The 15146-nt window shown below is 39.6% G+C and overlaps 1 protein-coding gene across 2 annotated transcripts in view; it reads right to left on the bottom strand.

Annotated features, from left to right (window-relative positions):
- LOC109869099 (copine-5-like) overlaps window positions 1-15146 on the bottom strand; it is a 173829-nt gene that overhangs the window by 58901 nt on the left and 99782 nt on the right. For both annotated transcript variants that reach the window (XM_031804051.1, XM_031804050.1), the window contains 2 exons: window positions 7189-7292; window positions 2527-2631 (listed from right to left, as the gene is read on the bottom strand). In XM_031804051.1, the coding sequence (XP_031659911.1) occupies window positions 2527-2631; window positions 7189-7292 (209 nt within the window). The remainder of the gene's footprint in view (window positions 1-2526; window positions 2632-7188; window positions 7293-15146) is intronic.

Consider the following 15146-nt stretch of genomic DNA (forward strand, 5'->3'; position numbering starts at 1 on the left):
CACAGTGACTACATAACACATTTTTACACGGTGACTACATAACACAGTATTACACGGTGACTACATAACACAGTGACTACATAACACAATATTACACAGTGACCACATAACACAGTTTTACACAGTGACTACATAACACAGCATTACACAGTGACTACATAACACAGCATTACACAGTGACTACATAACACAGTGACTACATAACACAGCATTACACAGTGACTACATAACACAGCATTACACAGTGACTACATAACACAGCATTACACAGTGATTACATAACACAGCAATACACCGTGACTACATAACACAGCATTACACAGTGACTACATAACACAGCATTACACAGTGACTACATAACACAGCATTACACAGTGACTACATAACACAGCATTACATAACACAGCATTACACAGTGACTACATAACACAGCATTACACAGTGACTACATAACACAGTGACTACATAACACAGCATTACATAACACAGCATAACACAGTGACTACATAACACAGCATTACACAGTGATTACATAACACAGCATAACACAGTGACTACATAACACAGCATTACACAGTGACTACATAACACAGCATTACACAGTGACTACATAACACAGCATTACACAGTGACTACATAACACAGCATTACACAGTGACTACATAACACAGCATTACACAGTGACTACATAACACAGCATTAAACAGTGTTGCATAGTGTTACACAGGCGTATAAACACTGTTTACTGCATTTAGGAGAAGCAATAACACAGGACTGCCAAAAGAACACCAATCAAAATATATTTCCTCACAGGAAATATATTGTGTAATCTATACTCTCCCCAGCTCGATGCAGTATCTGAAGACGATCCCTCCCCACACCTCTCTCAAGGTCTCTGTCTTCGCAATGTTCATATTCAATCATAGAAATATAATTACTAGAACGGTCATCCTCATTAATACCCATGATGGTGTAGTCAAATTGCTTTTTGGTCCAATGGGTTTCCCTCTCTAATTCTATTTCTATGGTTTCAACCCCTACAGTCCAACTATCTTGGTCAATTAGCTTCAGCAGGGTGGTGAGGTGAGCAAACAGACAGCTACATTGAGAGGAGGCTAGCGGCTGATTACAGACTCCTGTGGTGTGGGAGAGGCTGTGATAGGGCCTGGGCTGAGGTGTGGGCTGTCGAAGCATCACACACGCACGCACACACGCACACTCTCTCCTCTCTCTCCCAATCTCTCTCTCTCTCCCCATCTCTATCTTTCTCTCTTTCCCTCCCTCTGTCTCTCTCTCTCTACCCATCTCTCTCTTTCTCTCTTTCCCTCCCTGTCTCTCTCCCTCCCAATCTCTCTCTCTCTCCCAATCTCGCTCTCTCTCTCTTTCTCTCTTTCCCTCCCTCTGTCTCTGACTCTCCCCCTCTCTCTTTCTCTCTCTCCCTCTCTCCCCTCTCTCTCTCTCTCTCTCTCTTTCCCTCCCCTCCCTCTGTCTCTCCCTCTCCCTCTCTCCCTGCTCTCCTGGGGATCCAGAGAAGATATTGTAAGAGAAAAATTACACCCTACTCCCTATATGTAACGCACTACTTGTGACCATGGCTCTGATGAAAAGTAGTGCACTACACAGGCAATAGGGTGCCATTTTGGACGTAGTCTCAGGTAGAAGCAGCCAATCAGAGCCTTATCTGGAACGCTGTTGCCAACCGTGGACAGATCAATGAGCAGCCAAACTCCAGCAGGGCATTTAGAGATAGACGGTGTATTTACTCTGCGGTTGAGGCACAGATAAAATAACAGTAAAAAATCAATGGTGTCTAAATTCGCTGAGGCCAGACCGTTTTGAAACGGTTATGCCACATATCAAAATTGCGCCTCCACCCCAGTTCTCACAGAAAAAACGAAGCCGCTCTCTGTGTGTGTGTGTGTGTTATAGTGTGTGTGTGTGTGTGTGTTATAGTGTGTGTGTGTGTGTGTATTATAGTGTGTGTGTGTGTGTGTGTTATAGTGAGTGTGTTATAGTGAGTGTACAATATCCTACCTGTCAAAGTTCTGCCACACTGGGTTCAGAGTGTGTGTTATTGTATGTGTGTGTGTGAGTGTGTGTGTGTCTGTGTGTGTTAATGTGTGTGTGTGTGTTATAGTGGGTGTACAATATCCTACCTGTCAAAGTCCTGCCACACTGGGTTCAGAGTGTGTGTTATTGTATGTGTGTGTGAGTGTGTGTGTGTGTGTCTGTGTGTGTGTGTTAATGTGTGTGTGTGTGTTATAGTGTGTGTGTGTGTTATAGTGAGTGTGTTATAGTGAGTGTACAATATCCTACCTGTCAAAGTCCTGCCACACTGGGTTCAGAGTGTGTGTTATTGTATGTGTGTGTGTGTGTGTGTGTGTCTGTGTGTGTGTGTGTTATAGTGTGTGTGTGTTATAGTGTGTGTGTTATAGTGTGTGTGTGTGTGTTATAGTGTGTGTGTGTTATAGTGTGTGTGTGTGTGTTATGGTGTGTGTGTGTGTTATAGTGTGTGTATAACAGTACCTATCGAAGTCTCCATTGCAGAGTGCTCTGACAGGGATGGAGATGGCCTGCCAAACTGGGTTCAAAGTGTTCTTCACAACCTCTGTCTTATGGCAAATAGTACACCTGGACAGAGACACATATGGACACAGAGGAATTAATTACAGTGCTCTGGCAACAACTTTCACTACCTAATACCTAATATCTTCCCACAAGAACATTTGTGATTCTAGCTACATGCAAGACCTTAAAATAACACATAACAGTACTTTACTATCAGATGCACAGCTGAAAATATAGGTCCTGCAGTGCTACCTATAAATCCTCTCTTTAGTTGGTGGTACGACTGTGTCAGTGCCTCTGTCCGTGTATCAGTTGATTTTAAGTCCATTTGTGTCTCTTGTCCTCATCTCACTATCTCTCTGTCTCTCTCTTCATCTCTCCATCTTTCCATCTCTCTATCTGTCTCTCTCTCAATTCAATTCAATTTAATTCAAGGGCTTTATTGGCATGGGAAACATGTGTTAACATTGCCAAAGCAAGTGAGGTAGACAACATACAAAGTGAATATATAAAGTGAAAAACAACAAAAATTAACAGTAAACATTACACATACAGAAGTTTCAAAACAGTAAAGACATTACAAATGTCATATTATATATATATATATATATATATATATATACAGTGTTTTAACAATGTACAAATGGTTAAAGGACACAAGATAAAATAAATAAGCATAAATATGGGTTGTATTTACAATGGTGTTTGTTCTTCACTGGTTGCCCTTTTCTCGTGGCAACAGGTCACAAATCTTGCTGCTGTGATGGCACACTGTGGAATTTCACCCAGTAGATATGGGAGTTTTTCAAAATTGGATTTGTTTTCGAATTCTTTGTTGATCTGTGTAATCTGAAGGAAATATGTCTCTCTAATATGGTCATACATTGGGCAGGAGGTTAGGAAGTGCATCTCAGTTTCCACATCATTTTGTGGGCAGTGAGCACATAGCCTGTCTTCTCTTGAGAGCCATGTCTGCCTACGGCGGCCTTTCTCAATAGCAAGGCTATACATAGTCTGTACATAGTCAAGGCTTTCCTTAATTTTGGGTCAGTCACAGTGGTCAGGTATTCTGCCGCTGTGTACTCTCTGTGTAGGGCCAAATAGCATTCTAGTTTGCTCAGTTTTTTTGTTAATTCTTTCCAATGTGTTAAGTAGTTATCTTTTTGTTTTCTCATGATTTGGTTGGGTCTAATTGTGCTGCTGTCCTGGGGCTCTGTAGTGTGTGTTTGTGAACAGAGCCCCAGGACCAGCTTGCTTAGGGGACTCTTTTCCAGGTTAATCTCTCTGTAGGTGATGGCTTTGTTATGGAAGGTTTGTGAATCGCTTCCTTTTAGGTGGTTGTAGAATTTAACAGCTCTTTTCTGGATTTTGATAATTAGTGGGTATCGGCCTAATTCTGCTCTGCATGCATTATTTGGTGTTCTACGTTGTACACGGAGGATATTTTTGCAGAATTCTGCGTGCAGTCTCAATTTGGTGTTTGTCCCATTTTGTGAAGTCTTGGTTGGTGAGCGGACCCCAGACCTCACAACCATAAAGGGCAATGGGCTCTATGACTGATTCAAGTATTTTTAGCCAAATCCTAATTGGTATGTTGAAATTTATGTTTCTTTTGATGGCATAGAATGCCCTTCTTGCCTTGTCTCTCAGTTCAGCTTTGTGGAAGTTACCTGTGGTGCTGATGTTTAGGCCAAGGTATGTATAGTTTTTTGTGTGCTCTAGGGCAACAGTGTCTAGATGGAATTTGTATTTGTGGTCCTGGTGACTGGACCTTTTTTGGAACACCATTATTTTGGTCTTACTGAGATTTACTGTCAGGGCCCAGGTCTGACAGAATCTGTGCATAAGATCTAGGTGCTGCTGTAGGCCCTCCTTGGTTGGTGACAGAAGCACCAGATCATCAGCAAACAGCAGACATTTGACTTCGGATTCTAGCAGGGGGAGGCCGGGTGCTGCAGACTTTTCTAGTGCCCGTGCCAATTCGTTGATATATATGTTGAAGAGGGTGGGGCTTAAGCTGCATCCCTGTCTAACCCCACGACCCTGTGTGAAGAAATGTGTGTGTTTTTTGCCAATTTTAACCGCACACTTGTTGTTTGTGTACATGGATTTTATAATGTCGTATGTTTTACCCCCAACACCACTTTCCATCAGTTTGTATAGCAGACCCTCATGCCAGATTGAGTCGAAGGTTTTTTGAAATCAACAAAGCATGAGAAGACTTTGCCTTTGTTTTGGTTTGTTTGGTTGTCAATTAGGGTGTGCAGGGTGAATACATGGTCTGTTGTACGGTAATTTGGTAAAAAGCCAATTTGACATTTGCTCAGTACATTGTTTTCATTGAGGAAATGTACGAGTCTGCTGTTAATAATAATGCAGAGGATTTTCCCAAGGTTACTGTTGACACATATTCCACGGTAGTTATTGGGGTCAAATTTGTCTCCACTTTTGTGGATTGGGGTGATCAGTCCTTGGTTCCAAATATTGGGGAAGATGCCAGAGCTAAGTATGATGTTAAAGAGTTTTAGTATAGCCAATTGGAATTTGTTGTCTGTATATTTGATCATTTCATTGAGGATACCATCAACACCACAGGCCTTTTTGGGTTGGAGGGTTTTTATTTTGTCCTGTAACTCTTTCAATGTAATTGGAGAATCCAGTGGGTTCTGGTAGTCTTTAATAGTTGATTCTAAGATCTGTATTTGATCATGTATATGTTTTTGCTCTTTATTCTTTGTTATAGAGCCAAAAAGATTGGAGAAGTGGTTTACCCATACATCTCCATTTTGGATAGATAATTCTTCGTGTTGTTGTTTGTTTAGTGTTTTCCAATTTCCCCCCCCTCTTCATCTCTTCATCTCTCCATCTCTTCATCTCTCCATCTCTTCATCTATTCATCTCTTCATCTCTCCATCTCTTCATCTCTTCATCTCTCACTCTATTCATCTCTCCATCTCTCCATCTCTTCATCTCTTCATCTCTCCATCTCTTCATCTCTCCATCTCTTCATCTATTCATCTCTCCATCTCTTCATCTATTCATCTCTTCATCTCTCACTCTATTCATCTCTCCATCTCTCTATCTCTTCATCTCTCCATCTCTTCATCTCTTCATCTCTCCATCTCTCTATCTCTTCATCTCTTCATCTCTCCATCTCTTCATCTCTTCATCTCTTCATCTCTTCATCTCTCTATCTCTCTATCTCTTCATCTCTTCATCTCTTCATCTATTCATCTCTCCATCTATTCATCTCTCCATCTCTTCATCTATTCATCTCTCTATCTCTTCATCTCTCTATCTCTTCATCTCTTCATCTCTTCATCTCTCTATCTCTTCATCTCTCTATCTCTTCATCTCTTCATCTCTTCATCTATTCATCTCTCTATCTCTTCATCTCTCTATCTCTCCATCTCTTCATCTCTTCATCTATTCATCTCTCCATCTCTTCATCTCTTCATCTCTCCATCTATTCAACTCTCCATCTCTTAATCTCTCCATCTCTTCATCTATTCATCTCTTCATCTCTCACTCTATTCATCTCTCCATCTCTCCATCTCTTCATCTCTTCATCTCTCCATCTCTTCATCTATTCATCTCTCCATCTCTTCATCTCTTCATCTCTTCATCTCTTCATCTCTCCATCTCTTCATCTCTCTATCTCTTCATCTATTCATCTCTTCATCTCTCCATCTCTTCATCTCTTCATCTATTCATCTCTCTATCTCTTCATCTCTCTATCTCTTCATCTCTTCATCTCTCCATCTCTTCATCTCTCTATCTCTTCATCTATTCATCTATCCATCTCTTCATCTCTCTATCTCTTCATCTCTCTATCTCTTCATCTCTTCATCTCTCTATCTCTTCATCTCTCCATCTATTCATCTCTTCATCTATTCATCTCTTCATCTAGTCATCTCTCTATATCTTCATCTCTCTATCTCTTCATCTCTTCATCTCTCCATCTATTCATCTATTCATCTCTTCTTCTATTAATCTCTTCATCTATTAATCTCTTCATCTCTTCATCTATTCATCGCTCCATCTCTTCATCTATTCATCTCTCCATCTATTCATCTATTCATCACTTCATCTATTCATCTCTCCATCTCTTCATCTATTCATCTCTCCATCTCTTCATCTCTCCATCTCTTCATCTATTCATCTCTCCATCTCTCCATCTATTCATCTCTTCATCTCTTCATCTCTCCATCTCTTCATCACATTGTCTATTCATCTCTTCATCTCTCCATCACACTGTCTATTCATCTCTTCATCTGTCTCTCTCTCTCCATCACACTGTCTCTCACTCTATTCATCTCTCCATCTCTTCATCTCTCTATCTGTCTCTCCATCACACTATCTCTCACTCTATTCATCTCTTCATCTCTCTATCTGTCTCTCTCTCTCCATCTCTCCACAGCTCTGTCTCTCGCTCTCTTCATATCTCCATCTCTCTCTCACTCTCCATCTCTCCCTCTCTTCATCTTTCCATCTCCCTCTCTCTCTTAATCTCTCCATCCTTTGACCTGATAGCTTAGCCCTCATGTACTGTATCTCTTCGATAAGATATTAGATCCAGAAAACAAACAGTAAAACAAATCAAACATGTAAATAACTCACGTCCCATCTTCATTACTCCTATAGAACACCATAAAGGGGTCTGACTTCCCAAAGAAGTCCTTCTTGTCCAACTTGTGGGCACAGAACTGCATGGTGGCAACTTCCTGGAGGGGAAAGAGATGGAGAGAGATATGGAAAGACATAGGGAGAGATATGGAGGGACAGAGGGAGAGAGGGACAGAGAGAGAGGGACAGAGAGAGAGGGACAGAGAGAGAGAGAGAGGGACAGAGAGAGAGAGAGGGACAGAGACAGAGAGAGGGGGGAGATATGGAAAGACAGATGGAGAGAGAGAGAGAGAGAGAGAGAGAGAGAGAGAGAGAGAGAGAGAGAGAGAGAGAGAGAGGGGACAGTACATAGTAAATCCCCAATAGGATGACCGGCTTCCTGTTTGCTAGCTGTTAGGTTTTTAATACGGTGCCTTGTGCCGCAATATAAAAGCACTGAATCACCAAATAAACCCAAGGCATGGTCTGCATCCTGATAAGCAACACATCACAGCAGCACCGTACACAGCCAGTGAGCCCTGATTCTCAAATCCTAATGAAAGAACATATATATTAATAATCATTACTTTATTCATGTTCTGGCATTCAAAACATGAAGTCTCGAAAAGCAAAGTAAAAAATGTTATGTGCAACCTTGTGAATATAGAGCTAAATAAATTGCTTAAGAGTCCATACAAAATGGGGCTGTAAAATGAAATGGGGTTTAGCTAGAAAATGAGCTGTATCCAAGTGTGTGTAGAGGAAGTGATGGAGTTTTGATTTATTTTTAGTTCAGCTAATGACACATTAAACACCTGGTGTTGTTTTCACAATCACACTCATGCAGTCAGCATTTCACTGCTCACGCACCGCCTGAATGGCTTAGGATTCCCGATAGTACCCAAATACCTATGTAATTCACTACTTTTGCCCAAGGCCCATAGGGAAACCAACACCTGGTCTAAAAGTAGTGCACTGACGAAATAGTTGGAACAGCCAGAAGAGTAAAGGCTGTTGGAACAACCAGAGATGTTAAGAATGTTGGAACAGCCAGAAGAGTTAAGGCTGTTGGAACAGCCAGAAGGGTAAAGGCTGTTGGAACAGCCAGAGAAGTTAAGGCTGTTGGAACAGCCAGAAGAGTAAAGGCTGTGGGAACAGACAGAAGAGTCAAGGCTGTTGGAACAGCCAGAAGAGTAAAGGCTGTTGGAACAGCCAGAAGAGTCAAGGCTGTTGGAATAGCCAGAATAGTTAAGGCTGTTGGAATAGCCAGAGGAGTTAAGGCTGTTGGAACAGCTGCAGAATATCTACAATCATACATTGTAGATAACAGTCAAGACATCAAAACTGTGAAATAACACATATGGAAACATGTAGTAACCAAAAAAAAGTGTGAAACAAATCAAAATATATTTTATATTTTGGAGTGCTGCTTCAGATGACCTGGCCTCCACAATCCCCCGACCTCAACCCAATTGAGATGGTTTGGGATGAGTTGGACCGAAGGTGAAGAAAAAGCAAGAAGTGCTCAACATATTTGGGAACTCCTTCAAGACTGTTGGAAAAGCATTCCAGATGAAGCTGGTTGAGAGAATGCCAAGAGTGTTCAAAGCTGTCAAGGCAAAGGGTGGCTACTTTGAAGAATCACAAATATAAAATATATTTTGATTCAGGTTTTTTTTTTGGTAAGGGAAAATCAAGTCTGAAATTTAAAAGTGAAAATGACAAACGTCAGACACGGACACCACACAGACAAGGACACACACACATTCTATGTTCATCACTCTCTCTGTCTGCAACCCTTTTAGTGCGTTGAGCTTGAGGGTTGGATGTACGTGTTCTGTTGGCTAGAGGATACCAGGTACCGTACATAAGTGCCTCTGAATTGCAGTACAGTATAGTATAAGACAGCATAGTAGAGTAGAGTACAGTATAATACATTATAGTACAGTACAGTACAGTACAGTACAGTACAGTATAGTATAGCACAGTAGAGTACAGTATAGTATAATACATTATAGTACAGTACAGTATAGTACAGTATAGCACAGTAGAGTACAGTATAGTATAATACAGCAGAGCAGAGTATCGTATAATTCAGTACAGTATGATACTTTATAGTATAGTATAATACATTACAGTATAGTATAATACAGCATAGTAGAGTAGAGTACAGTATAGTATAATACAGCATAGTAGAATATAGTACAGTATAGTATAATACAGTAGAGTAGAGTACAGTATAGTATAATACATTATAGTACAGTACAGTATAGCACAGTATATCACAGTAGAGTACAGTAGAGTATAATACAGCAGAGCAGAGTATCGTATAATACAGTACAGTATGATACTTTATAGTATAGTATAATACATTACAGTATAGTATAATACAGCATAGTAGAGTAGAGTACAGTATAGTACAGTTTAATATAGTATAGTATAATACATTACAGTATAGTATAATACAGTTTAATATAGTATAGTATGTACAGTATAATACAGTATAGTACAGCACAGTATAGTGCAATACATTATACAATATACAATATAATACAGTAAAGTATGATACTTTATAGTATAATACAGTACACTATAGTATGATACTGTATAGTATAGTCTAGTATACTGGACTACAGTATAATATGGTATATAGTACAGTATATACAGTATAGTATAATACAGTATAATATAGTATAGTACAGTATAGTATAATACAGTTTAGCATAGTACTGAATAGTGTAATTAAGCAATAAGCCACAAGGGGGTGTGTTATATGGCCAATATACCACGGCTAAGGGCTGTTCTTACGTGCGACGCATCGCTGAGTGCCTGGACACATCCCTTAGACGTGGTATATTGGCCATATAAACCCCCGAGGTGCCTTATTGCTGTTATAAACTGGCTACCAATGTAATTAGAGCAGTAAAAATACATGTTTTGTCATACCCGTGGTATACGGTCTGATATACTCCGGCTGTCTGCCAATCAGCATTCAGGGCTAGAACCACACAGTTTATAGAACAGTATAGTAAAGTGTAATACAGTATAGTATAATACAGTATATTGCAGTAAAGTACAGTATAGTATATTATAATGCATTATACCATGGCATTGTTGACTACTAGTTTCTGATTAGCTTGAAGGGCATTCTAGAGCATGCATTATTTCCCTATAACACACGGTATGTCAACACGGCAGAATTCATTCAGTTCATTCTTACGTTCAATGTTTGAGCTGCTTTTTTAAAGTAAAAGTCGAATTGAAAACATTACTGTTGGAATACATTTTCATAATAGCAAGCTAGACCTGATGGTTTGGTAAACTAAACTAGCAAGTCTGTTTGTTTGGTTACCAAGGCAACTGTACTGCAACTATCTTCTAAACCTACAGGCTACTTCAGTGGATGATATAATACAGTACAGTATAATATAGTATAGTACAGTATAGTATAATACAGTACAGTATAATATAGTATAATACAGTACAGTATAATATAATATAGTATAGTACAGTATAGTATAATACAGTACAGTATAATATAGTATAGTACAGTATAATACAGTACAGTATAATATAGTATAGTACAGCATAGTTTAATACAGTATAATATAGTATAGTACAGTATAGTTTAATACAGTATAATATAGTATAGTACAGTATAGTTTAATACAGTATAATATAGTATAGTACAGTATAGTTTAATACAGTATACTATAGTATAGTACAGTATAGTTTAATGCAGTATAATATAATATAGTGCAGTATAGTGTAATACAGTACAGTATAATATAGTATAGTGCATTATAGTATAATGCAGTACAGTATAATATAGTATGGTACAGTATAGTTTAATACAGTATAATATAGTATAGTACAGTATAGTATAATGCAGTATAATATAGTTTAGTACAGTATAGTTTAATACAGTATAATATAGTATAGTACAGTATAGTATAATACAGTACAGTATAATATAGTATAGTACAGTATAGTATAATAAAGTATAATATAGTATAGTACATTATAGTATAATACAGTACAGTATAACATAGTATAGTACAGTATAGTTTAATACAGTGTACTATAGTATAGTACAGTATAGTATAATACAGTATAATATAGTTTAGTATAGTATAATACAGTATAATATAGTATAGTACAGTACAGTTTAATACAGTATACTATAGTATAGTACAGTATAGTTTAATGCAGTATAATATAGTATGGTACAGTATAGTTTAATACAGTATAATATAGTATAGTGCAGTATATTATAATACAGTACAGTATAATATAATATAGTATAGTACAGTATAGTATAATACAGCACAGTATTATATAGTATAGGACATTATAGTATAATACACTACAGTATAATATAGTATAGTTCAGTATAGTATAATACAGTCTAATATAGTATAGTACATTATAGTTTAATACAGTATACTATAGTATAGTACAGTATAGTTTAATGCAGTATAATATAGTATAGTACAGTATAGTTTAATACAGCACAGTATAATATAGTATAGTACATTATAGTATAATACAGTACAGTATAATATAGTATAGTACAGTATAGTATAGTATAATACAGTACAGTATAATATCATTTAGTACAGTATAGTTTAATATTGTACAGTATAATAGAGTATAGTACAGTATAATACAGTACAATTTAATATAGTATAGTACAGTGTAGTATAATACAGTACAGTATAATATAGTATAGTACAGTATAGTATAATACAGTACAGTTTAATATAGTATAGTACAGTATAGTATAATACAGTATAATATAATATAGTACAGTACAGGGGATGAGACTGCAGCATATCGATAGATATAAATGGAAGCCCTATTTTCACCAAGTTGTAATTTATTCCTGTGTGGACAAAACCATTTTCTTCTTTCTAAAGTGTAACCAATAGCCATTAGGTCTATGTCACATGCGTGATTGTGTGGGTGCTGTCGAGGCCTGAACACATTCTCTCTAGCGATGCCAATTAATTGATTTATTCAGGCCAGGCTAGTGATGGGTGCTCTTGGGCCTGAACACATTGGCTCTATCGATCCTCATGACCCACATTACTCACAGTACATCCTCTGACCTGCCCCTCGAACCACCACACTGCTCCAGGCCTTGGACAACAGCTCACAACTGGGCTTGCAGACCTGGTTCAAATAGGATCTGTTTACTTTAGCTGTCGTTGATTGAGCTTGACTTGCACAATGGAACCAACAAAAGAGATTCTATTTGAATTCAGGTATGTCTTGGCCAGCAGCCCACAACTCTAACTGGGCTATAACCTTTATTATGTTCAAAGCACAGACCCTAGGCTATGTTCCAATATCCACACTAGCATGCCACTTAGTATGTATACTCAATACAGTACACTGCTTTATTACCCATTTGCTAGTAATATGGATTTTTGGAACAGTGCCTGGGAGAGAATAGCTGGTGGATGTAATATTGTAGAATTAAATGTAATACCTCTTGTGTAGCAAACCGAGATAGCTCTGATGACCTCTGTAGTATCCCATCAACACAGTTGGAAATAAAATACATTGTTGGTTTGAAGGAGAGAGAAAAATGCATTGCTGATTACAACTGTGGTGACTAAATGGATGCCAGCTGCTGTTTTGCTGTTTTCTATTCGGACATAATCACTCTACGAGTTATCTTGGTCTAATTATCTTTGTCTCTGTCAATAGATGTTGCTTTTCTGTCTTAAGATAATAGAAGGAAGTGACAGATATTGAGGTTGTCTCATTTGTGTCGTCCGGCTGTATCTGAAGCAAAACAAGATGGCCGCCTGTTGTATGACTCAGCAATACAAATATGGAACCATCACTTGACAACTGATACACCACCATACTTTATTACTGACACCAGGACCTCGTCAAGACTCATATCCCAGTCTTCAGTACTTAAGAAACTCACAGTAAAATGTTATTGTTTCTCACTGATTGTCATTTTATGACTCAATAAAAACAATTGTTCTCCAAAAAAAAAAAAAGGAGCTTGAAGAAATAATTGGTCAATAACCACGTACAGTATATTGTAACTAATCAGTAATCTCCGCACCCAGAAACAAATCAACTTTTGAGACGTTCATCAGAGACTGCTAATCAGTGGGCTCTGCCAGCTGGCTGTAAAGGCACCATATCAGACACGACCTGGTATTAACCAACATTATGCTGACAGGCTGGTAGAGCTTGCCATTAGCTATGGATAACACATCCTCACCAGTCAGTCAGTTAGGCTGCAGCGCTCTTTACCTCTGGATAGGAGACAACAGAGTGAGAACAGCCATCCTACGAGTTATCCCATTGGTAGTTTGGGGACCAGAAGACTGTGGGAACAGCCATGCTACAGGATTTCCAATTGGGGGTTTTGGGACCAGAGAAGGATTAGTCTGGGGCACCGTAGACCGGCAGCCATATTTGTGGTAGAAATTAGATGTAAAAATGTCCATTCAATTTCAATGGCCCTTTATAGTGGGAAGTGGGCCTCGTTCCCCTACCTCCCCCCTCTCCCCTTGTCCTCTTCCTCCTCTATTTCCCCTCGTTCCCCTCGCTCCTCCCTCTCTCCCCTTGCTCCTCTCTCTCCCCCCTTGCTTTTCTCTCCCATTTCTTTCCCCTCACTCCTGTCTTCCACCTCTCTCCCCTTGATGCTCTCGCTCCTCTCTTCACCCTCCTCGCCTTCCTCCTCTCCCCCTTTCCCTCTCTACTCCCTCTCTCCCCTTGCTCCTCTCTCTCCCCCCTTGCTTTTCTCTCCCATTTCTTTCCCCTCACTCCTGTCTTCCACCTCTCTCCCCTTGATGCTTTCGCTCCTCTCTTCACCCTCCTCGCATTCCTCCTCTACCCCTTTCCCTCTCTACTCCCTCTCTCCCCTTGCTCCTCTCTCTCCCCCCTTGCTTTTCTCTCCCATTTCTTTCCCCTCACTCCTGTCTTCCACCTCTCTCCCCTTGATGCTCTCGCTCCTCTCTTCACCCTCCCCGCCTTCCTCCTCTCCCCCTTTCCCCTTTCCCTCTCTCCCCTTGCTCCTCTCTCCCCACTCTCTCCCCTCGTTCCTCTCTTCTCCTTTGCTCCTCTCTCCCCTTGCTCCTCTCTCCCCTCGTTCCTCTCTTCTCTCTCTCCCCACTCTCTCCCCTCGTTCCTCTCTTCTCTCTCTTCCCTTTGCTCCACTAGCAGGGCTGTAATGCTGTAAAGTTCTTATTTACTGGTCTCACTTAGAGCCACAGAGAGAAAGCCAATGAGCATTGTTAACGTACCCAGCAACATTGATAATGGACCCAGCAACATTGTTAACGGACCCAGCAACATTGTTAATGGACCCAGCAACATTGTTAACGGACCCAGCAACATTGTTAACGGACCCAGCAACATTGTTAACGGAACCAGCAACATTGTTAACGGACCCAGCAACATTGTTAACGGACCTAGCAACACTGTTAATGGACCCAGCAACATTGTTAATGGACCCAGCAACATTGTTAATGGACCCAGCAACATTGTTAACGGACCCAGCAACATTATTAACGTACCCAGCAACATTTTTAATGGAACCAGCAACATTGTTAACGGACCCAGCAACACTGTTAATTAACGGAACCAGCAACATTGTTAACGGACCCAGCAACATTGTTAATGGACCCAGCAACATTGTTAACGGACCCAGCAACATTGTTAACGGACCCAGCAACATTGTTAACGGACCCAGCAACATTGTTAACGGACCCAGCAACATTGTTAACGGACCCAGCAACATTGTTAACGGACCTAGCAACACTGTTAACGGAACCAGCAACATTGTTAACGGACCCAGCAACATTGTTAACGGACCCAGCAACATTGTTAAAATGGACACAGCAGCATTACTAACAGACACAGCAGCATTATTAATGGCAGCATTACTAACAGACACGGCAGCATTAATAATGGCAGCATTACTAACAGACACGGCATCA

Source organism: Oncorhynchus kisutch, linkage group LG24, assembly GCF_002021735.2.
Source record: "Oncorhynchus kisutch isolate 150728-3 linkage group LG24, Okis_V2, whole genome shotgun sequence".
Lineage (NCBI taxonomy): Eukaryota > Metazoa > Chordata > Actinopteri > Salmoniformes > Salmonidae > Oncorhynchus > Oncorhynchus kisutch.